Source organism: Procambarus clarkii, chromosome 68, assembly GCF_040958095.1.
Source record: "Procambarus clarkii isolate CNS0578487 chromosome 68, FALCON_Pclarkii_2.0, whole genome shotgun sequence".
Lineage (NCBI taxonomy): Eukaryota > Metazoa > Arthropoda > Malacostraca > Decapoda > Cambaridae > Procambarus > Procambarus clarkii.
Genome location: NC_091217.1, coordinates 4,508,945 through 4,535,337, shown reverse-complemented (window position 1 = coordinate 4,535,337; position 26,393 = coordinate 4,508,945). Strand labels below are relative to the sequence as shown.

General features: G+C 42.6%; 2 protein-coding genes across 4 annotated transcripts in view; one reads left to right on the top strand and one right to left on the bottom strand.

The window, feature by feature from the left end:
- Window positions 1-26,393, bottom strand: part of LOC123774796 (proton-coupled zinc antiporter SLC30A2) — a 106,091-nt gene that overhangs the window by 62,421 nt on the left and 17,277 nt on the right. The gene's annotated exons all lie outside the window — the stretch shown is intronic.
- LOC123774795 (zinc transporter foi) overlaps window positions 17,802-26,393 on the top strand; it is a 54,792-nt gene continuing 46,200 nt past the window's right edge. The window contains exons 1-2 of the mRNA XM_045769407.2: window positions 17,802-19,340; window positions 19,675-19,760. Coding sequence (XP_045625363.1) covers window positions 18,710-19,340; window positions 19,675-19,760 — 717 coding nt within the window. The 5' untranslated portion in view covers window positions 17,802-18,709. The remainder of the gene's footprint in view (window positions 19,341-19,674; window positions 19,761-26,393) is intronic.

Sequence of the window (26,393 nt, the reverse complement as noted above, 5' to 3'; positions counted from 1 at the left end):
TTTTTTTGTTGGCGTGTTTGATCAACAGTGCTTGTCTGAATACAGGCGGGAAACGGATTCATGCGTTTTTGAAGACGTATATAGCCAAAGCAACTTAGTGATACGTGAGATAGGGCCTACCACGCATGGGTCAGTGGAGTATACTGTGTTTCTATGCGCTAAAACAAAAGTACAAGTACGCTTAAGAAGCATAACAACTCAAAGAAAAATGAACGTGTAATAAGTAACATGCAAAGGAATTTGAAAGGAGAGCATATAGATAAAGCTAATTGTATTTAGAACTTTTTTTTTACATGGCATGCCCTTGGAGCGGAAGTGTTAAGATTTATGAGTTAGGAACTTTTTTTTTATTATTTATTTTTTACTTTTTTTATTATTTTCTAGTTAGGAACTCTTAGGCGTGCGCGCTAGGGGTATGAGGTCAATCGTGCACGTGCGTGTGTTGTGTGAAGAGACCTGACATTCGACGAGTCTGCCGTGCGCGCATTAGAAACTAATGAGAAGACATCATATGCACGGATGCGAGTGTTAGGCATTAGTATAAATCATTAGTGCACGCGTGAACGAGTATTTATACCAGCTATTTAGCCATACTAAATAGCGACCGTCTTATTATACTGCTCTTGTCCTTTAGCTCTCAGAATTACCTTACACGTGTAAAGCTGGCATTAGTCGTTTTGAAATTGGATGTCTTGTCAGGTGAAGCGTGTGAAGGAGAGGTTAGCAGGTTAAGACAAAACTGAGGGTTAGCTGTATTCTTAAACATGTCAAAAGACAACCTTGGTTGGTAGTTAGAAAGTGATTCATTTGAGAACCAGAAACAGTTTGACGTTGCTCAAATTTGTTGCTATATATAATGTGTATGCGTGTGTGTGTGTGTGTGTGTTTACTATTTGTGGCTGCAGAATCGAGCTATTAGCTCTTGGACCCCGCCTTTCTAACCAATTATTTTCCTCTCATGTCTAGTAAAGTAGTAGGCATCCAGCAGTTTCATGTCTACTACATACATTTTCTAACACACACACATTCCCAGGACATTATAATATATATATATATATATATATATATATATATATATATATATATATATAAAATATTGTGTAAGGGGGACGTGTTCAATCAATAGATAATAAGTATTCACTTAAAGTAGATTAGTATGTAACACCCTCCGGGCATCAGCCCCAAGCGTCCGCCTGTCCTTCGCTGGTTCTGCTGTATGTGGTAGAGTGCAGAAGGACTCACTATTCCAATAGTTGGTGCTTGGGCCGCCTCACAGCTCTCCAATCGACTGGTGTACAAAGTCCCTGTCTTTGTGGTAGTCATGTTTACATATGAAGTAATGGATGGTCTGCCTCCAACACTTCACCTAGCGTGTTAGCTACTGAACCAATTATTTCTAGTGTCTTGTTGCTCGCCCGGTTATTTATAGATTCCAAACCTATCCTAGTTCGTATATCACTTATGATATGTAAGTTTGTCTTTTGTTTATCATGATGTCTATTCCCCAGGTATATACTTATGACCGGTAGCATAAACTTAAAACTTCATTTGAACGTTTTTCCAGTTTTTTTTTTTTTTAATGGTACGGTTCTTTTCTTCGCGTGCCTTGGGCGTTGACCTAACAATTATTACGTTGTAAGTTACATAAAGATACTTAGTTATGTATCATATGGCTTTGGTTACGGGCCGAGTGTGAGTGAGTGAGTGAGTATACACGTGATTATCGTGCGTGTCATACCCAGTGTTCCTCTTCCCTGCATCCTCCCATTTATTTCGCTCAGAACCCGTTATTCTCAGTCCCTCCAAGACCTCTCTCGCTGCCCACTACCAATACATACCCCCCAACCCTCTCGGGTTCGCCCAGCACCACTATAAACCCGCCCCATCGGGTTCTCCCTCTGCCCATTACCCGCCAGAAGATCCGATAACTTTTTGCAAATTACTGCTACACATAGGAGTCTTCGTCTATTGCACCACCCACAGGGGTACTCTTCGCAACAGATGGGATGTTGTTATCTGTGTGACATAATGACACTGGTGGTGTCTAGGCGTTTCCTTCCTTTCTTTCCCAGGCCAGTGCTTTCCTCCTCTTCCTTTGGTCATAAAAATCAACACACTGCCCGGAGCGCCACTCCTACCCATAACCTCCTCAGTTTTACCTCTTTTTCCCCTTTTCCGCTTACCCCTCTCTCCTCCCCTTCCATCATGTAAACTGGAACTTCCTTTCCGTATGGTCCGTGATGAGGGATGCAACAGTCTCTCTGGAGTCTGAACATGCCCTGGCAGTCATCAAAGGGAATATCAGTAGGAGCCGTGGAGGAGGATTTGATTCTATGCTCTGGGTCCGCCCAAGCAAACGCCTTCGACGATGCTTTTGATCACGACATGGTCAGAGGTATTGCAATCTGGAGATTCAACTGAATCCTCTAGGGGTTTCAGAGGCTTCCACGCAAGCCGGAAATCAGGGTTTCACACAATGCCTCATCATGCACTGCGGTTGAATTCTTATTCCAACGCTTCTCTTCAAACGCACAAAAGAAATCACCTTAACATGATGCATCGCGTTATTTATTTAACGTGATGTATCACGTTAATCGATTTTCTCATTGATACATCACGGTAATGCGATTTCTTTGTGCAGTCAGCAAAGGGAGTAATGGGATCCTAGGGTAAAGCTAGGTCAAGCACTACACACAGCGTTTACTGTATGTTGACCAGACCAGACACTAGAAGGTGCAGGGACGACGACGTTTCGGTCCGACCTGGACCATTCTCACGTCATTTGAATGGTCCAGGACGGACCGAAACGTCGTCGTCCCTTCATCTAGTGTGTGGTCTGGTCAACACACTTTAGCCACGTTATTGTGACTCATCGCCTGCGTTTACTGTACGTTGTTACTCAGGCCTCACATCCTCGTTCCTTCGGCCATTTTAATGTGACTTTAAATATCACGTCCTGGACGTTTCGGTCCAGGACGGACCGAAACCGTCTCTTTTTTTGTCATTTTCTGGTGCATGGTTTGTGAAAATGGTGTTGCTTCCGGCAGAAACATTCGTGGCTTTTGAATGTGAAGTTTTTATACATTGTAAGATACAATGCAAAGGATACCTGATCAACAAGGCTGTGACTCATACGTCAGGCTGCGAGCAGCCGCGTCCAACAGCCTGGTTGATCAGTCCGGCAACCAGGAGGCCTGGTCGACGACCGGGCCGCGGGGACGCTAAGCCCCGGAAGCACCTCAAGGTAACCTCAAGGTAAGATACAGACATAATAATGGCTAAAAGCGTTCACTTAGGAAAATAAATGTCAGGTATGCCTTGCTATTGTTGTTTGTTATTTAAAGGGCATTAGGTAGCAAAAAGCTTGATATTACAGCCTTGTTTAGACCCAGTGTCTGGTGCAGAATAGTTTACTTTGCAATCAAGTGGGTTAGACTTACATCTGATCGTCAAATTTGTTGTGATGCGCATCCTGCATTACTGTATAATAGAATGAGAATGTTTAAAATACGAGATACAGAGAGAGAGAGAGAGAGAGAGAGAGAGAGAGAGAGAGAGAGAGAGAGAGAGAGAGAGAGAGAGAGAGAGAGAGAGAGAGAGAGAGAGAGAGAGAGAAGAGGGGGGAGGTAGGGGAGAGAGGGGGGGAGGTAGGGGGAATAGAGAGGTGGGAGGGAGGGAGGGGGAAAAGAGAGGGGTGGGGGGGGGAGAGGGAGGGAGAGAGAGAGCAAACATTTCTTTTTCATGTTTACATGTCCCAAGGCTGTTTTAGTGTATAAATATGTTCCAAGGTTGCTTTGGTGTATAAATATGTTCCAGGGGTAGGCTCCCTCTAGTCAACAAAGCAACCTTGAAACCAACACCCCGTAGATCAACATTTGAGCACTAACTAGAGAGCCCCGGGGAACGCGTATCTCAATTTGAGAACTTTCTAGAATGTTATTTATATAACATTCTAAATTCTTAAGAGTCTTATTAATCCGATTGCAAGTTGGATTTGCAAAGCTCATGCCTAACGAACAAAGAGCTCTATCTATAGATTTATAGCTCTATCTATAAATTCAACATAATGTTGGATTTATAGATCGAGCTAGTACATACAATACCTAAAGCCACTAGTACACATAGCGTTTCGGACAAGGACGCTTACTTTACCTCAAGGGCAAAAATCATCGTACTAGAACACGTTAGCTGCTCGCGAAATTGAAATACTGTCTCGTTTTCTATTTTGGGTGCTCTGGTAGGTTAGGAGAGGGCACTTTAGTACGACAGTTTCTTGACGTTGGGAAACCTTAGGTGGACGGGCTGAAGCCAATGACTGCCCCCTTCCCAGGACGCAGATCACAAGTTGTCTAACTCTTGGGTACCTATTTACTGCTAAGTGAGTAGATGCTTAGTAGATGCTTTACTGCTAAGTGAGATAGATGATGGTAAGGAAACTTGGCCCAAACGTCTCGTCCTACGCGGGAATTGATCTTTGGTACAATCTGTTGTTAGCCAACACAGTAGCGTTGACTACTGTGCTATATCTTAGAAATGCGACATTATACGATCGATCACAGTGTTTTACTTCAAATGCAGTATTTGTTATTCAGCAAGTCGGCTGGGCTGGCTACACACAGCAGTGACATTTACTAGTGTCACGGCGGATATGGTTGTATCTGGCAACAAATACGGAAGAAAGGACGAGGAAGTAGAATTCAATGTTCCCAAATGATCAATTTCTAAATATATCCAGTAAGCACCACAAGGATTGGCCGGATTGATTCACTTCAAATGGCACATTCGATCGCCACGTGTTTAAATAATCGGTAAATGTGATAGGCAGATATGCACGCTCACTCCCACACTTACTCGCATATACCCCCGCTGCCTTAAACTGACTCACACATTCCCCCCGAGACGAGATGCACCGCCCCCAATATGAAGATAATTATATCGCCTTGACTAAATTGGCTCCACAGAGTGCCAGACGCCTGACGAAGAGGCGGGCGGCACAATGACCGTGTAAGCCCTTTGCATTTTAACTTTTGCTTTCTAAATGGATTCGTGATGCCCACCAAAGTACAAGTTTAACTGTTTTAATGTGTGCAGGCGGTACTAATGTTAACTATAAATGAAGGTAAATGCAAAGCCTCAGAGAAGAGAGTAACTGAGCGGGTAAGGTGATTACCAAGAAAAATGAGCAAGTATGACTATTGCACTTACGACATACTTACGATATGACTTTTCGTATCATAAGTATGATTTATGATATGACAAATAGCTGGCATATTTGAAGCTATTTGACAAACAGCTGGCAGAATGAAATTTCGATATTGGCAAAAACCATTCGTCTACATATTTGACAAATTTGCTTTCATTTTATTCCAGCATATTTGAGACAGTTGACAGTGGAAAGGACTGCAAGGTTATGTATCTTGACTTTACCAAAGCGTTTGATATTGTGCCTCACAAAAAGACTGATTAGAAAGATCGAGGCTCGCAGGATTGGTGGTTCTATATTGAATTGGATAAGGGCGGCATGGTTATATTAAAGGAAACATGAACTCTAAATGGACTCAGAGTGTTGAAACCGTTGTAAGTGAAATGCGCAAGTACTGTACCAAGCTGACAAACAACAGACGTTGATAAGCAGATATACCAGGCTGTAGCTAGCGGGTCCCTCTAGGAGCCTATAGGTCCTGGGTCCGTTCCTGCTCCTAATCTATGTGAATGATTAGCCGAGGGGCTGTGGGCGCATAAGTCAATGACTTTTCAGATGACCCCTAGATAATAAAGAGTAAAAATTTAGGTTATCAGCTTAGTACTGTACGAAGGAACACATGAATAGTCAAAACAGATATAGGCAGTCAAATGAATGTTGTAGTTTAATCACCAGAAGTGTAAAATAATTATAGAGCAAAAAAGGGGAGAGAAAACTGGAAGAAATGTGCACTATAAGATAAAGGTAGCCTGTCAGGATGTGAAAAATTATTTAGAATTACAGTAGATAGAATTCCAAAACTAACACCGACAGGACATAAAAAATAAATAGGATTGACTACATGAAGGAAATTTTGAAAACAAAAAATGTTTTTTTTTTTAAACGCACAGCAATATTTCAAGAACATTTTATCTGGCGTACTGGCTACGCCAGATCAGTAGTGGAATACACAGCATAGACATAGTACCCATAAAGCGAAAATAATTACAGTATTACGGGCTCACTATAGCCCGTGCTACATGGACATTTCATACAGAGTAGCTAAATCTTAAAACAACAACGAAAAGAAGTAAACAGTTATTAAGGTCGACGATAAGACTAAAACTAGCTAAGCCTCCCGAATGATTTTTTTTGGTTGCTACGAGTACTAAGTTAAGATAACGTAATCGAACATCTGTAGAATAGAAATGGGTCTGAAGGATACTGAGGAAGATAAACATGTTGGACAATGAGAGCTTCTTTGATACAAATATGTAGCTTGGCTGAGCCTAGACAGCAATGTCTCAACCCCTTCTTCCTCCTCATAGACACTACTGTAGGTAAGCACAGACACACCAAGACTTGCAGTTGTTATAAATTCAGCTACTCTGAACAAGTTCCAAGTAGCACTGGCTATGGTGAGCCCGAAACTTACCTGGCACAGGAGCGGTGCTGATAATCTGTGGTCGGGGTTTAAATATAGTCGTAATTGCTTAGCTCATTGTCCTGATAATTACATTTTGGGGGGTCACCACCACCACCCAGTAAGGGAGCTTATGTCCTGGGTCGCGCTACAAATAAAGGCTGCTAATGGTTCGAAAGGCGGGGCTTAAGAGCAGACACTCGACCCAGCATGGTCATTTCGGCGAATCAACATAAACGCTAAAAAAAAGAAAACATTTTCCTAACAAAGAGAGAGGCAAGTTCCACAATAGCCAGCCGCCTTTTGTAGTTAAATGATTGTGCTGTTTAGGGAGTAACTCACTCGAGAGGTTACGCAATGAAAAGCTTTTTTTTTTTTATGGAGAACTTCGAACTGCTGCCGCCTGTACAAACCCGGCTAGTTTGTCATGACCTGACTAGTTTTCACTAGCCACAGAAGGTCATGCTATTTGGCGAATTAAGCTTTTTGCCAGGATCTTTTTTTTTTGCCTTTATCGCTAGGTAGTTATAATGGTCTAGACGAATATCTTGTGGACACGATACCAAAATCAGCATGAAAATTACCTTGGTAGAAGACACTGAAAAATCTACGAACAGATAGATCTATTAATAGTCTTCGACTGCGCAACAGAATATCATGTGGATATCAACAGTGATCAATTCCAAATACTTAAATAGACAAAGTAAAAAAGAATATAGACGAGACTCGGGATACAAGACGCAATCAGATCTCGCAGAAAACACCAATTAGGATCTAGGGATAATGATATAGGGGCAACCTAACATTTAGTTGTTACGGTGATTAAAACAAGGTAATCTAATTTCTCTATCCCTAGTCCTACCCGTTAACCTTAGATACAGGCCTACTGGCCTGGATAACATCTTTCTCTATTATACACAGAATCAAAACATATTTAGACTAAATTTTAAACTTGTTGTAGTAATCAAAGTCTACGAGCAGGAAGTCTATTGTTAATCATCAGCTTGTTAATAATCTTGTTTGAGAAGCTGTTCACTCGAGACAGTTAATTAAGCAAGTCCCAACTATGTCTGGGTACAAGTGACAGGATGAACAACCCAGCGGGGTTTCTTCCAATTGGTGTTGTACATGCTGCTATGACGGTGTGTCCACTCATAGGATGAGTGGCGCTTTCCAATAAACTCGTCCCCTTGGGGCAAAATTGAAAGGAAGCCTATTCTGCTAGAGCAACCATACACTCGCTTATACTCCAGTGCTGCCCCTACCCTACCTCAAGATAACCTCAAGATAACCCTTTAATCACCGGTGCCTATCTTTATGACCTCCGAGTGTCTCCACCTGGTCATTCCTAGTATCTCTGTACCTTTACATACACTTCCAAGTATCTCTGTACACTTCCTAGTATAAGGTATCTCTAAACCTTTTCATACACTCGCTTATACTCCAGTGCTGCCCCTACACGTGAATTAATGCACGGATTAGAGAAATGTTCTGGCACTTGTGGAAATTGGCTCTTAATAAATTCTCACCTCCATTCAGCTGGGGAGCCAGATGTTAATTTAGGGCGGTGCGCTGGCATCCAAGCTCGAATAGTTCCGGACCCCTCTTTTTCCCCTAGTATTCCCAGGACAGGGAAGAGAGGGAGAATAGAACGGGGGAGTGGCTTTCAACTGATTCTTGACCACTCGTGTAATGATTACCACCTCAATGATACTCTGATAATGTTAACTGACAGCCCACTAATGTGCAAGTTAGATTTACTGTTAATTCTCAAGGACCTTGTAGTTTAACAAAATGAGTTTATTAAATCAAGCAAACATCCTAGCATATCCCTAATTAAATTTAGGGATATGCTAATTATTACAATGTTTATATTAAATTAAATATGTAAATTTAATTTTGGCAAATTAAACAATGTGTATTGGTAATTAAACAGATCAGTGCTTTTAAGTTACTGACACTGCAGTAATCCATAGGTCAACATTCGAGAAATATGTTCTTAACCTCTAATTCCCAGCTCCCTGACTTCCCTCCCCTCTGCCTGAATCACACTAACTTCTCACTACCCATTACCCAAGACCCAGGCCCAAAAGGCCATGCCCCTTTGGCTCCAGAGTCCGATTTTTAGGCCCTAAGCCTAAAGCCGAACTAATCACAAAGGCTCCAGATATTTCTCAGAAATGGGAATGATCTAATCTTCCTTATTGGCTCAACTAGTGAGGGAAAGATTCCCTCTTTTTGACAGGTCAAACACACTAATCTCCACCCTCTGTCTGTATCACAAAGAGAGGTAGAAACAGTAATCCCCCCCGCCTTGTGGCCTAGTTAGAGGAAGGTTCAATTCAAGTATGTTTATTGAGATAAAGAAATACATCTCAAAGGGATAGAGTAGCTTAGGCTATTTCTACCCCCCTTAGAGGAAGGAGTGGTGAGTTATTCTCCTATGTTTCCCAGAGGACTGTAGACCACCTGTAGTACTCACTCCCATAGCCATTTACATGTCAAACGTATTGGCTCCATAACTGCAGATTGGAGCCAGGCCTTCTGCCTCCCCAGAACCTCTCCCCCTTTAACCCCAGAACACCCCAAAGATCCCTAGGCGAGATGTTACACTGCTATGACCTAATTATAAGGGTAAAGGGGCTTAATGATTTTAGAAGTGCCACATCTGCATTTCTTCGTTGCTTTCACCCCAGCTATTCGGATTCTCCACCAACATTTTTATCAGCACTTCGAGCTGAGTTGCTAGCATCCTGTATTTGTCACATTACGGTGCACGATGGTAGAAGCTTGAGACTTGTTTAATAAACTATTTTTTCCTCCATAAATATTAGTGGATATTTTTTGTTATTTAAAGTTCAGTACAATGTATTGTAAATCATCTGCAAACGTATGTGTGAATCCCATATTACTGTAGCCATAACTGTAATAGTTACATGAAGCCGTTTTCAAGGGTAGTTGTAACTTTCACTGCCTGTCTACAGGCTACACTGGTTTTTCTCCTAGAACACCCAAGTTATTTACTGGCACCTGATAAGTCTGTAGTAAGGCCCTTCTGTGAGCCAGTTTTCGTAAGTGTTTCTCCAGTGGGCTGTGAAAAGCATAAAACAGGCAAACGTGATTACTTAAAACTAGAGGGAACTAGAATTTTATATTTATAATTATTATATATATATATATATATATATATATATATATATATATATATATATATATATATATATATATATATATATATACATATATACACACACAACACACACACACATTTGTTGTTTCACGATAAATTATCCTAGTTTAAACTGTTGCTTTCTTACTAACATTTATCCTTCGCTGCTTGTGTGGCAAACACCACAAACCACTTGTATAAAGTCACTAAGCACCACAAACCACCTGGGCCAAGTCTTCAAAATGCCACACAAAGTGGTGATGAGACACTGTCCGTGAATCACAGTTAGCGAGCACAACCTGAAGCAGACTGGCGATGCTTGTAAGGTACGATGATGAATTGGCAGGGAGAGTGGTTCGAGGCCTAATCAGGTGCCATGTTTACTTGGTCGCAGATAATGTCATCCCCCCCCCCTTCCCACCTAGCCCTAATCCCTGTGTCCCCATGTCCACACACTTCAAGCAACCCCTGTCCATGGAGGACAGAAGAAAATGTATATATGCTGGTTAGCATTGTAAATGTGTGGCCACGTCTGTGGTAAAAAATAATAATAATAAAATACTTCAAGCAACCTCATACCTCAAATGATTTAAATACCACTGCCAATAGGATATTGGGGAATGTTATACAAATTAGTGCTTACAAATTAACGTGTGAAAATTGTAATGGGGGTGTATCAAGATCTCGTAAAAAAAAAAAAACCTTGCATTGGGACAAACTTTACTGTAAACATTTACACCCGAGAATAAACACACGTTAAACAAGGACACATTTTTTACCCGATGATAGAAAATACTGCACAAGTATTGTACAGATATTTACACCCGATAATAAAAACAAATATTGCACAAGGATTGCAACTATCTTCCCCCCCCCCATTCCCAATCTCCCTCCTGGATCATCTCTCTTTCCTTATTTCCCCTCTCACTGTCCCCATCTCCAACTTCCCTCTCTCCACCTGTCTCCCTCTTCTCTCTTCTCCTCTCCTCTCCTCTGTTTAAATATCCCCCCTTTCTCTTTCCCTCTCTTCAAACATCCATTCCTCTCCCCCCTTCTCTCCCACTCTCATTATTTTTCTGTGTATGTCTGTTTCTGTGTATTGTCTGTCTTTTTTGTTTGTCTTCCTGTCTCGTTCCCATGGTCGACCTAGTTTCTCTACAAGCCTATCTCTGTCTTTTCACTGACTATCTCTGTTAGTCTCTTATAACATTAATATAATTTTCTACCATTGGTGTGTGGATGGTCCGCCAGTCGGAGGAGCCTAGCACTGTGAAATAATGTATATTATATATATTAGTTATCAAGGTTAATGAGTCGGCACGTCAACAGAGACGACCTGTGAGATGGTCGCATCCAACATTGTAGAGCAGCGATCAGAACACTGCTCACAACCGAAAGGTACCAGGTTCGATTCCCGGGAAGGCTGGAGGCGTTTAGGCTTTTTTTTTCCTTGCACCTGATGCCTCAGTTCACCTAACGGTACATAGGTGAAGTTCGGCAGCTGTTGCAGCTGGACACCCTCATAAAGACTGTCAAGCAGTATCCTCCCCCGCGATAGCAGCTTGACGATTAAATGCGACCTCAGAACACTGAAAAGAATTACTGAACAAAAAAATTGTACCACTTACGGGCTATTCATGCCCGTGCCACCTCTTGGGTGGCTTAATCTTTATCAATCATCAATCGGGCAGCTGTTGTGAGATGCATCTTTGGAAAGGTCAGACGTTGGCCTTGTATCTTATAGAACGCTGGGCTGGCGAACCTTTTTGATCGCCTGAGCCCAAAATGGCGATAATCTAAAAAAAAAATAATATCGCGTGCCCATGGAGAACAAAATACTCGAGAAGCATTCTCTTAAGAAATCTAAAGTCTTAATTGTTTTATATGGGACAACTTTTAGGAATTACTTGTTATTAATAACTAGTAATTCCCAAGTAGTAAAATTGAACAAATGAACAAATCCACAAGGTAATTCTTTTACCATGTCACGGCACAGTCGATTAAGGCGCGTCTGGGATCCTCTCGAACGTAGGTTCGAACCCTCATCACGGCCCTTGTGGACTTGTTCATTTGATACATCACGCTATTGTGATTTGTGTGTGTAGTGTAGTAAAATTAATGAATTAGCAACAGTGGTTAAGGGCACACAATAACGTATCTGAAATTTAGACCCTAACCCACAAATCTGATAATAGAAAAAGAATTGAATCGACTCGAGAATGGTCCAGGACGGACCGAAAGGTCGTCGTCCCTTCACTTTCTAGCGTGTGGTCTGGTCAACAAGAATTGAAGACATTTCGGTCCGTTGTGGACCAAGTGACGTGATGGAGCGGGAAGAGACGCGGCCGCCACGCGACTGGATAATAATGATCCAGGGAGGATCAAAATGTCAAAAAGTCTTGTTTTTGTTCTTTTCAGACTTGTGGGTTGGACGTCTTAACAGTTATGGTCATTTTTTTTTGTGAGGAAAAATGAGTTTAGTCGTTTATTTACGCATATTCATTGTTTTACTATTAACAATAGTATAACACAAAGTGAATATTATAGAAAGCCTGTTCTATAACATATCAATTTTGTTTGTTAAACTAAAAAATTACATTATATATAAATAGTATTATTATTGAACCTTATAAGCAGTGTTACAAATATGAACAGGAAGTGATAAGCTTTGGTTTATGTTATAAAATATGAACAAATCAAGGAAAGGAAGCATATTTTCCAGTGAGACTTTAGCTGTTGTGTCAACAATGACATTTGATACAACAGGCTTGCATTTGATTGTTTGAAGAGCTGAGCATGCAACGCTACTTTCACTATTAAGTTCCCTCCTTTAATTAAACTTTAAGTTCATTACTGGAATCAATGCCTCTCATGAATATGTAGATGGAAATACTGATACTACTGTGCCTGATTCTTCCGATATTGTCAAAAGTTACGTGACATTATTGGGTAAAGTAGATCATGGCTAAATAATGTAACTCTGTTAGCTCTGTCTTCACCCCCAGGAATTGTGTATGTGGTGGTGATATCTTCGCCGTTTTTTCTTTTCCATTGACGTGAGGTTGAATTCCTTTCACTTTTCGTTGTAATATTCCACGGGAGACATCTCCCGTCACGCAGGGTGCATTCGCACCTCCACTGATCTCCAGTATCAGCTCTTGATACTGGTAATGGCTCAAAAGGGCCACCACTTACGGGCTATTCATGCCCTTGTCACCTTTTGGGTGGCTTAATCTTCATCAATCAATCAGTTGTAATATTACTTTTAGTTGTGGTGTTAGTCTGGTGGCATACCAAGAGTGTATGTGTATATGTGTGTGTGGGGGGGGGGGTGCATGGGGCGAGGGTAATGGCAAGAGATGTTAAGCGACGGTGAGTGATGCGTGAATGGAAGAATGGCCAAGTTAAAAGGTCTGGCGGCAGGTTGCTTAGTGGCCATTTTCATTCCACCCGCCTTTCCACTTGTCAGATACGAACCTCTACCCCCATAGTGGTGACAGTATGGGGACGTGTCAAGGTGCCACAAGGACCTCGCTGATAACCTCTGGCCAGGGCTGACTGCTTGGCGACACAAGGGGATGCCAACATTTACAATTAACTCCTACAAAACCCCATTAAAACTGAATCTTCAGTTTTGAGAAAAGATAAAAAAAGAGCCCATTTTATTTGTTAGTATGATGGCTTCTATTAGTTCTGGCCACACAAGTCCTCTTAATTCGTTGATTTTATTGTTAATATTTCTGCTGTTTGTGGAATACACCTTTTGGATATTATTTTATTTTGTCCTAGGTGTACCCAGTGGGCAGTGCCAAAATATTACTACCAGTACGTACTAACACAATATTACTACTGATACTACCATACCAGTATTACTGAAGAATAATACTGGTATGACCACACACCTACAATTATTCCACAACACCCTTGTAATTTAAAAAAAAATACCCTTGCAATAGTCAGGACTACATAGTGACCATCCAGCACACGCCTCCATACCACTATTCTCAAAAACTGCATTTTAAATTTTGGCATTTATTGAAAATTGCATTCCTCCCCTCCAATAATCCTCAGTAATTCAAAAACTATATTGCATTTTATGTGCAATATTTGTCCAGCGGGCAATTGATACCACTTGCCCTGGACAAGTGGCATCAACTGTCAAGACAAGTGGTTCATTGCCAAGAACGAAATTCAAGGCAAGAGTGCCACTGGTGAATCCTTCCCATGGTCCCAATTAGCTCAACTGCTATCTTAAATTTGGTTAGCAATGTGTTGCTCCCTACACTGTCTTGTGTGGTTGTCACTGTATCCAGCAGGTATCCAGCACTAAAACATGGATTTGTTCTTATTTCCTGTCACAATTGTATCCCTAATTACAGCTAATATCCTCAAAACCTTCTACCAGAAAGCTCACCGGCATCTTTATATTTTTTCTTTGGCTTATAACATCATATACCTCACCAGAGAGTCCCCGTCAAGATGTTCTCGCCTCACCAAACTCTCAAGATGTTCTCACCAAAACAAAGATGATGTTCTGACCAAACTCTCACAAGTCAAGCCTGGCCTCGGGCCGGGCTTGGGGAGTACAAGAACTCCCAGAACCCCATCAACCAGGTATCAACCAGGTTGTCTGTGTTTTCGTATATGGCCAACAATCTCAGTGCATCATTCCGTAAAATCACGAAAGAATGCGAGGTCTGACGTCTTAACAGTCATCATGATATTGTTGTGCTTTATAAAAGGGGCAGTGTTCGAGCAACTTTTTGGGTGTCCGTCTTTGTCGCCGCTGCTCGGGGTTCTCTCTTGGCTGTACATGTTCCCTCAAGAGCCTAAATACATTACTGATAAGCATGTCCACCTCGCCGAGGTTCTCAGCGAGCCCACTAGGCTAGCAATGAATATGCAATGAAAAATATGTCTTCCTTATGTAAGAGACAATGGAAGCAGCGGGAAGCCCCTGCTTCCCCCTTAGGTAGTTTTACAAAAGTCAGTTTTCTTCCCCCTTAGGTAGTTTTACAAAAGTCAGTTTTCAACTAAATTAATGGGAAGATGGTCAAAGATATTGCATTCAAGTTTGGAATGTTTCTGTGTCTGCACCGTGCCATACAATGTGTACATTTTACGGAACGTACTCTTTGTAACGTACGTACAAATAAAATATGGTATTTGTCAATTTATCATTAAAATACCGTAATTTGATTGTGGTCTTTGGTGAGTATCTCCGAATCCACATTTGAAAATTGCTATAGATTTTATTTCAGACTTCTGGCTGAATGATAAATAAATATAATATTGATATTTAATTTAGCCTGAGAATCCCTCCCTCCACCTGCGTTCTTGTAATGTGATGCCTGCTTCCCACGCACATTCACACTCAAAACTGTGATGTAGGTAATAAGGCCAAAAATTGTCGTACTAGAAAATGTCAGCGTCTCGCAAAATTGACATACCGTCCCATACCGTCGACATGACATACCGTCGATACTCTGGATCGACTTGAGAATGGTCCAGGACGGACCGAAACGTCGTCGTCCCTTCACCTTCTAGTGTGTGGTCTGGTCAACATATTTTAGCCACGTTATTGTGATACATCGCCTGCATACCGTTCCATGTTGACCGAACCACACACTAGAAAGTGAAGGGACGACGACATTTCGTCCCTTGCAGACACCGTCCCATTTTCGGTTTGGGGTCCTCTGGTAAGTTAGGATAAGGGCACTTTAGTCCGATAGTTTCTTGATGTTGGGAAATCTTAGGAGGGCGGGCTGATTATTAATGCGGATGCCATTTCAGCTGTTATGGATTTTACTTTAAATTTGTTGTCGTGCTCGAGTGAGGTTACCCTCGGTAAAAAAATATTGAAAATATCACATCTGTGAGGGAGTTTGCAGCTCCTACACCACCCAGAAACCGATCCTTTCTCGTGTGAAAGTCTAGTAACTTTATCGTGAATTTTTTACCTCTCACCTAAAAGCTCATCTTTTTCCTTATAAGCCAACGATAACGACAGGCATCTTTTTACGAGTTCACTATAGGCCGTACTTTGAACTTTTTGTTCTGAGTAGCTGAATCTAAAAACAACAACAACGACGACAGGTATCTGCCAGCTGATGGCATGCGTCTTGCAGGCCGACTTGCGTTCATGGGGCTGACAACATGTCAACTGCGCTGACGACGCTAATCTACTAGACTGATGGCGTGCAGCCGCCGGGCTGACGACTTGCGTCTGACGCAATGACATGTATGTCTATACAGCTCACAGCGTGTATCAAGGAGTCAAACTGCGTGTCTACCGGAATGACGATGTGTGTTTACGAGACTCACGAAAAGGGATTTAGACTGAGGATCACTACAGAGATGTAGAAACAGGTAAGGCGGTGGATGACCAGATTCTCTCCCGTGAGTTTGGTTGGGTCAATACGAACAAGGTCTCTCATGCGTCCTAAGTCACGTCGCTTGCGTCCCCTCCATGGCTTCTTGCTCTCGCTATCCCTTGCCAACAAAACTTAACAATGGGGCCGCTTCTGACTGAAAAGAAGACCTTGTTGGAAAAACAGTACCTCGTCGCAACACAGACTATACCTCACCACAGCGGGGATATTTCCTATAAGCAGTACCTAAGGGGTACCTGCAGGTACCCCTTAGGGTAAGGGCTTAAGAACCCTTGATCATCCTTTACCACTTGACTGCATCAGACTGTTGAAGACGTCGATGTACAATAACCCGTCCTCTTACAAAATACGTCGCTGAGCAACAGCCACAATCAACTTTGCTGTCAACAATTAACAATCTCCACCTTAATTCTCCTAAAATCACAACTTTTGTTTCCACTTTATATTTTTATAATGGTCATGACACAGAAATAAATGTTACATTTCTATCTTTTACATTGTAACTATTAAATGTATAGTTATTCAACAAATCTGTGATGTACTTATCAAATTTAATAATACTTCAGATTACAGTACAGCCTAGCTCCACAAGCTCCAATACGCAGGAAGTGATAACTGGACGTCACACGACATACGCCACACAAGCATTTCCTTGTTGGAATCTTAAAACAGTCAACAAGTTGGCTTGAGAGGAAGCCCGTTTCGTATATGCTGGCCTCTATGGGCTTTGTTGACAAACGCTGCGACTAAGCGAGTGTATTTACACCGTCAAACAAATTTAAGCTGTGCTCGCATCGCCTAGGCTATAGACTTTTATCTTTAACCTGTGTTAATTCATACACATTTTCAAAATGCTTATATATAAGCCCTTTGATCACATAGGATCGTATCTAATCGTACTATAAGTTAATATATTAGTATTTACTTACGGTTGAAATAGTGAAAGGGTTTCCTGTTATTTTGTAAACATTAATTTGTAGCCTCTTGGAAAAATTTTGCGAATGTACCGAGAGGGGGGGGGGGCAATTTTTTTCTTATTAGTATAAAGTAGTAAGATGTGAGAAATGTTAAATTGTTATATTGATTGTAGATTTCGATGTAAAATCCAATTTATGTACTGCAGTGCCGTACATGTTACGTTACAGTGAACGTGATTCACACACGTCTCTGAATCCGACATTATTCATTTAGTTTTTTAATGTGTTTTTATTTTATGCAATATAGTGTTACATTAAGGTTAATACGTCATTCACTCTAAGCCCTCTTTGTTTCTCGCCCCCTTCCTTCCATTCCCACACCCCTTGACTCGTTCTTCCCCCTCAACATCCCACTGTTCCTATGTTTCTTCCTCAATTCTTACCTTATCCTGTATTCCCCCCTTTCCCTGTACCCATCCCTGTCTTTTTTAACCTCACTACTTTAGACTAATAAGGGCAATTTGGGTGCCCTCCCCTCCCTCGTTCATTCCTACCCTACATATACACGGGGAAATAACATTCCTACCCTTCCTCTCGTATCCATCCCCTTTTTCCGCGCCCACCCTCATCTTTATTTTTCCTTCCCCTCTCTTTCTCGTACCCTTTCCGCCATTCATCTTCCCGCTTCCCCATCCCCACCAGGAAATCCCCCCCCCCCCCATCCTTTCTCCCTTCATGTACTCCAGCAGTAAACGGGTTAGCTTCTCTGTATTACTTCATTTCCTCTTCCTCCGATTCCTTTGTGTATTTTTGCTGGCTCTCTGCAAGTTTCTCTGCTCACTTCCCTCCTTCCATTTGTATAATTTCTTCTGTTTCCTCCTCAACTCATTGTCCATTTTTCTTCTGTTCTGTCTCCTTCCCCTCATCATAACTGTCTCTATATTTTAGACCACCACCCATGACTGTGGGTGACCTTCGTCCATGTGTGTGAGCGGACACCCTCCATGTCTGTAAATTTGCTCCACATCACACCTGTAAGTAAGCCCTCCCTCATGGCTGGGAATGAGAGCCCTCCTGAGCCCTCTCACACGAGTATCTTTCTCATACCCGTGAATACTTGTCAGCTCACCTATACACGCATGAGTGCGCCCTGTGGATCAGGGACCTCTACCCACTATTCCTTTCACATTTATGAGTTAGCCCTTCCTCACGTCTTTAATAAATAAGGAACCTTCTAACTACATATCAGCCATCTACCTCACCTGTCAGTCCACTCTACCTGGTAGTGTGCCCTTTCGCATACTTATGACCCTCTTGACCTGTTAGGTTTCTCCCGCAAGCCTTTTCCTCTTATTGACCATCTGACTTAAGTGAGCGGGTCTGTGTCTTCTTGTCTCAGGTGAATGTTTGGTGTGGTATGGGCGACAGTCGGGGGAGAGGAGAGGAGTCGAGAAGGTGAGCGCCACCCACAGCTCTGTTTCAGCACCCGCATCGCACGTCACGTCGCCGGCCCCACCGCGTCCTGCCCTCATTGCCACAACCGCCTTCGCCGCCACACCTGCCTTCCACACCTTCACGGCGCATCTCAAGCAAGTGCGGTGTTCGCATTTGGTCCTCCGTCGTCCGATGGCGTTCGTAGCCATGCTGCTGGGGCTACTGATTTTCGTCCCGACGGTGTTAACCTGCCCTGCCCCGGGCGTCAGTGACCAGGAGATTCTTAAGGACAATCCCCATCTCCGCGAGCTGTTCGCGCGTTACTCTGAGGGTGCGGGCGTCATCACGCCAGAGGGGCTGCAGAAGCTCTTAAAAAGTTTGGGCGTTGATGTGGACCCGCACCCCCACGAACACCACGCAGGCGACGACCACGTTACTCATGATCACCACCCGCAGGACCACAAGTGCGGTACCCACCTTGGTGACGACCACGCTCACTCCGGCGACGACCCCAAACACGCTGCTGTGGATAACAAGGACGCGTGGAACGACCACGGACGGAGCAACCACCTCGGGGACGACCACAGCAACTCTAAGGATCACGCTGAACACGACGACGGCAATCACCACGCCCATCACAACGAAAGGCCTTACCCAATCAACAGCAACCGCCGAAACGACCGCCAGAGGAGAGATGCACTCCTCACCACGCTCAGTCCTCCGCTTCACGGTGGTGCCCATCTCCACGACACCCACGACCACCACGAGGACGAGTTGATAAGGGGCGGCGAAGGTGATCAAGAACACACTGCGCATAAACCCAGTAAGTCCCCAGCATAGGCTCCTCGGTCCCCCACACCTATTAATTATTCACTGCTAAATTATCGCTTTTACCACCTTATTCCCTGCCACAATTTTTTTTAAATAATCGTTCATCATTTAATACAAATATTTTTATGTTTTTCGTTAAGACCTGCTCTACATCCTGGTCCTTGTGTTACGATGTTCATATTATGAGGCTTCAATTCTCTCTCGAGTGAGCTTTGATTAGAATGATATTGTGCAGTTAGTGTTATTTCCCCCCTCCCTCGTTGTTTGGTAGCGATAATGAGGCGAGAGAAGGGTTTTAAAGCAGTTTGTATCCTGGTATACCGCAGATACCACTGAAGTCAGCAGAAACGCCGCGCCGGGCCTACCCACCTCTACCATCATATCACAAGCAACGCTACAGAAACCAGCCAAGGTAAGCTTACATACACTTTTATACGTGTCACTACTACGTTATCTATATAGATAGAGTCCAAGATATCCTCAGCATCAAGCTGAGATCAGCAAGAGGTGCTCATACGAGGGCAGCAGAAGGAATGCCACTGCATCAGCATTTAACACCACAGCAAATCATCAGAGACACGTTTACACATCACTAGTCAACAGAGGTTAGTTTACACATCATTCCCTGGTCAACAGAGGTTAGTTTACACATCAGAACTGCCTTTGGAAACCTGTATAAGGAATCTTTCAGAGCCTTAATACCACGTATTGATTTTGTTGCCACCGGAGGCAGCTAGTTTATTTTGCACCCCATACTCATCCTGTGAGCGGTAGCGCAAAAAGCATTACAGAGGGGCACACAAGGTCTTTATCAGACCTCAACGGAGATTATTACATAAACACTTTCATCTATCCTTCGCACGTTATAATTACAATGTCAGCTAGTTACAGAGAATGTTCTATTTCAAGAGCTATATATTTACAGTACGTCATTATACATTAATGGTAGGTCTTATCGCTAATACATAATTGTTTGAGCAATGGAGATATTACAGAGTCATAGGGGAGCTGCTGTTTATTATTAGTCTTCACAATACACTACTTGTTTCTTAATCTCATATGTCGTTTATCTACTGGGAGCGAAATATGGATACAGTGCAAGGATTTCAGGTATTTTATCCTTAGTAATAAGATAGGTTGCCATATATTCGTATACGTATGTAAGGCCAGTTCTGGAGTATGCGACCGCAGCATGGAGCCCGTACCTTGTCAAGCACAAGACGAAGCTGGAAAAAGTTCAGAGGTATGCCACTAGGCTAGTCCCAGAACTAAGAGGCATGAGTTACGAGGAAAAACTGAGGGAACTGCACTTCACGTCGCTGGAAGACACAAGAGATCGGGGAGACATTATCACCACATACAAAATCCTCAGGGGAATTGACAGGGTAGACAGGGATGGATTATTTAACACCGGTGGTACACGCACAAGGGGACACAGGTGGAAACTGAGTACCCAAATGAGCCACAGGGACATTAGAAAGAACTTTTTCAGTGTCAGAGTGGTTAGTAAATGAAATGCACTAGGAAGTGATGTGGTGGAGGCTGACTCCATACACAGTTTCAAATGTAGATATGATAAGAGCCCAGTAGCCTTAGGAATCCGTACACCAGTAGATTGACGGCTGAAAGGCGAGACCAGAGAGTCAAAGCTCAACCCCCGCAAGCACAACTAGGTGAGTATAACTAGATAAGTACATCATTCTCGGATCAACAGAGGTTAGTTTACACAACTAATAGGGGGGTAAAGGGTACACGTCCTTAATGCCATTACGTCTTAAGAAAATATAAAGCTATGTATCTTGGGTAGCTCCCATAGAGAAACGAACAGGAATTGATACTCACAGGCTCCCCATCGTAATGACCATTGCAGGAAGGCACCACCTCGTCATACTCCCTCGGTTCCTGCCACGAGAGAGAAATTAAATGATTGTTGATGTGTGTGTGTGTGTGTGTGTGTGTGTGTGTGTGTGTGTGTGTGTGTGTGTGTGTGTGTGTGTGTGTGTGTGTGTATGTATACATTTAAGCCGCATAAATAACGCAAAGAAATTATTGTATTTTTATTTATTTATATACAAGAAGGTACATTGGGGGTTATGTTGATTTTACAGCCTTGTAAAGCCACTAGCACGCATAGCGTTTCGGGCAAAATTTTTAATTAAAAGTTATTTTAAAAATGCTATGAAAGGAAATTAAGTTTTTTGATGTAGATTATGTTATATATGGGTATATGCAGTACATATGTATATATTACATGACCAACGACATATGTACACTTTTTTGTGCAGGGTTCTAAGACTGGCTGGCCCACTAAGTGTTGCTTATTTCTCGTTTTACTTAGGCGGTGTATGAATATTTAGATATGTACACTGACACGCACGCTTGCTCGGGGGGTAGTTGTCCAAAGGGCCCCGGGTTCGATTCCCAGCCAAGGCAAAAGCAAATGGGACGGGTTTCTTTCACCTGATGCCTCTGTTCATCTAGCAGTAAATAGGTACCAGGGAATTAGACAAGCTGCAACGGGCTGCTTCCCGTGTGTGTGTGTGTGTGTGTATTTACTATTTATGGCTGCAGGATCGAGCTGTTAGCTCTTGGAACCCGCCTTTCTAACCGTCGATTGTCTAATTATACTCTTGTATACCGACTCCCAACCTAATTTTCTCATGTCTGCTACTATATATATTTCTCTCTCACACACACACACACACACACAACACACACACCACACACACACACACACACACACACACACACACACACACACACACACACACACAGTTTCTGGTTAAGTTTGGAAGTTGGATTTTTTACGGAGTGACAAATGTAAGAGTAAGGTCCGTTTTCCCCATATCCCATGCTGCACCTTACTGCTTTTGCTTCCAACAAGGGGAGCAGTTAATGGCGCCTGACAGCTGGGTGGACAGCGTTTCGGATTCTTAGTCCTGAGGTTCCGGGTTCGATCCCCGGTGGAGGCGGAGACCTCCACCGGGGAGGTCCAAGTACCCCTGTTACTTGGCAGTAAATAGATACCTGGGAGTTAGACAGCTGTTACGGGCTGCTTCCTGGGGGTGGAAGCCTGATCGAGGACCGGGCCGCGGGGACACTAAGCCCCGAAATCATCTCAAGATAACCCCCCCCCCCAGCCTCTATTCTTCTTACATCTTGTGTGTGGGGGGGGGGGGTAAGACATGCAAACAGAGCTCAGAGGTGAAGCAGCTGGGGAGGGAGGAATATATCAGGAGAAAGCGCCAAGCCATTACGACTGTATAGCACTTGGAAGGGGGTCAAGAGCAGGATTTGGGATTGGACGGGGGGAAAGGAATGGTGCTCATCCACTTGGATAGTCTGGGATTGAACCCCGACCTGCAAAAGAAAAATCTGTGGAGCAATATCTTTTATTGTTTTGTATTACTACTTTGCAGCACGTGATCATCTCCACTACCACCTTTTACCATCGCTACCACTACCACCACGACTACCATTATCACCATTGCCATGCCAAACCACTTTCACCACCCTGGGTCGGGTGCTTCGTCGCCCACACTGAATTTTAATAACGTGTTATCAGCTGAAATTTATTCTTAAAACATGAAGAATTTTTAATTTTATTTAATTAAAGAAAATAACAATATCGCATGAATATAAAGGAGAGGAGAGGGGGAGGGGGTGTTGTACTTATTTCTACTTAGTAGTCTCATTGGCCAAGTGTTTAGCAGCGTTGTTATAAGACCCATAGTGTTAAATATCGAACCCAGGCCAAACACGAAAGTGTGTGTGTACCACTTCGCCACGGGGACTGCTTAACATACATGTACGTTATACATGCTATTCATCATTTAACTGATGATGTTTCATGATCACAAACGCCATGTGAGAGCTATTGCGAGTCATTTATAAATGTGCTGTACGCAGCCTAGCGGCGTCTGGCCTGTATGAACTCTGGGTAAACTATGGAGATAAAGTCTCCTAGCGCTCTAGTGAGCTGGTGTGGTATCTCAAACTACAAGTCGCTATCATAACGGAAGACATCTCTCTTCTCTTATCAGTTTTATGGGTATCGTAATAGTGGTCAATACTTTGACGTCAGACAAGCAGTGTACTTACTGTCTATTGCCAACAAACTAATTACAGGAAGTGTCATTATCAAGGAAAATGAACTATGAAATAGAACGAATCCACAAGGGCCGTGACGAGGATTCGAACCTGCGTCCGGGAGCATCCCAGACACTGCTTTAATCGACTGAGCAACGACAGGGTTTTGTTCATTTGATGCATCACGTTAGTGTGATCTCTGTGTGCTATGAAATAGACACGAGATTTATGGTGCTTATAATAATAACCCGAGTGAGTTACGGTGGCTAGTAAGAGCTGTGAATAACAATGGCAAATATCAAGAGGCTAATCGAATTTAAGGCCTCATTCCCAGATCATTATATCCCGAAGCAGTCATCCTCACTATATTGGTGCGAGCTAATCAAGAAAATTGCGTTCAGTTTGACATATGTGATTTTTATATTGTATATTATTTAATAAAGAAAAAAAAAGAGTTTGTTCAAATTACTATAAAATACAGTCTTCAAATTGATTGCATTACAAAAGTTATGGTTAGTAACCCATGGCCGAATTGTCATTTTTTTTTATTAACGCATTTAGGTACATCTGCATTTGTGCAGCTACCCTAGACTATGAAGGGGAGTACAGTGTTAAAAAAAAAAAAAAAACTAGCTACGTGATGCTAAAAATCCCCATCACACTGGATGGTTAGTCATACAGAGGCATGTGATAAGTTGTCTGCACTGGTAAATTTTGGATGCAATATGAGGATATCCTCAAGAACACGAGAGTGAATGAAGTAATTGCAAAGCTTCAGGTACCTTATACCAACGGGTCTGAATACCACAACGGATGTAGTGTTGGAGATCATGCCACAGTTCCTGCTCACAGAGTTTGCACCTGGAGTACTCAGGATTGGCAGATTCGTCACCTGTAGCCACCTGCCACAGGTAACGGTAACCCAACCTGATCCTGGCAACCACTGTGTCGCAGTCTGGTCGACGTTTTGTGCTGTCCATAAACATAAGTTTCAGATCTGAACAAATCATGGCTTTTTATACAGGTGCTTTCAGGTCGTTGAGAGTCAGTAATTTCTCTCTATCAGAAAACGAGTGTTGTAATTATTACGATTTGTCCCATTTGAATTGTCAATAATATACAGCGACGTAATTAACAAAGATTCAAATCGTCACAGTTTTCATAAAGCCTAGCGGGTGTTCACATATCCTAACACAACGCGTCTGTATAAAATGCAGATATGTTTTAAAATAATAGTAACATAAAACCCCAATGTGCTTTAATAATGCTATTTTACTAAATATTGTTCCATCAGGGGAGATTTTCCTGTTTCAGTTTATCTCACAATATACGAGGAAATACCGTAATATTCAAATATCGTTCTCCCTCGGTCAGCTTCGCCGAGCCCTCCTCCTACAGTAACTCTTTCATACAACATTAAGCAATTTAAAAAAATTCCTAATCTAAATTTTTTGTTAATTACTTTACTATTTCTGAACAAAATTGTTACTTTAGTAATCTGCAATTGCCGACTTGTCCTTATATGAGTACATTTAAAAAAATATATCGATACTACCTTATCCATATATTCACCTGGGTGAATAGGAGCCTTTCATTTCATTCACCTGGGTAATAGGAGCCTCGAACACCCGACCTCCAGCACGGGAGACAGTCGCTCTATCAACTGCACTACTGGGGTTGCCTTAAAAGGGAACTATTCCCAGGCAGCTAACCGCTACCCAATGCAACTTGCCTTCCCCCGGGCTGCCACTCGAGCACAGGAGAATTAGGTGATTCACACCCAGTCATATCAATTGTTTACCACAATAGTATAGGACTCATTACATTCACCCGAGCTCTAGGAGACTCGAACCGCTGGCGACCCCACGCGTGAGAGGCCGAAGCTCGTAGACTGTTGTATAAATGCAAACAAAGCCCCCAGGACTTGAAAGATGTACAGGTTTTCTGAGTTGAAGCACAAATGCTTTATGAATTCTGGCTCAGATGTTCACCTCGTTTGTCAGATTTGCAGTGTATTTTATATAAAACGTAATGCTTGTTTCAGCTACACGGAAAAGAAAAACACATGTTAATTTTGAAAGCTTTCGTGCATGTATTACCATTCTCAAGGGCTGGTATATCAGTGCTTGGGTCCCGGCAACCTTGATAATGGCCTTGCCGTATTTAATCAACTTGAAGTGCCGAAACTACCGACTAATACCAATGGCCACTTGAACAACGGTGGTGATTGCCTAAATACCAGTTCAGCTCGTTTGATCGTCAACTTGTGCTGGGTCTACTTACCTGGGCAACTTTATTCATCTCAATAGTGTCTTGTTTGATTTTTTTCTTACCTCAAAAGGCTACCGACTAATTTTTTTTGCCTGATCATCTTCTGTATTTTTTTATTGAATACCGACTCTGCCAACCTGCGCTAACAACCTGGTCGTCACAGCATTAAATTATCGATCAATCAGCTAAAATTATGCAAAAATTCAACCTTTCTCACCTGAACAGCGGCTGAGCCATCATGTAAATAGGTTGGTTCGTCCTCGCCGGGGACGAAAGCTGGGTCGACTAATTCATTGGTGACCATAATCCTCGTGCTGTCGCCACCGATACTGACACTGTCCATAGCAGACGAGACGTCACGCCCCCGTCTTTGTTCAGGAGGGATTAACTGTCCTCCTATGGACAGGGACAACTACTGGAGGAACTGGAGGGGTGGGGGAGGACTACTAAGGAATTTCACAATTAGATTTCAAAAGTCCATCGATATTTGTACCATCAATATTGTAACTTTAGGGATACGGCCGCTGACGAATTGTACGACTTGAAATAAATCCTGGTGACGGATGAGACGAAATGTCAGGGATATATTGACTTCGACAGTCAACAAGGGATTATGGTTGGTGGACAGTTGGAATTCAGTATATAAGGGTAGAAATGGGAGAGGTAGCTGGTGTTGGAGTGGAGT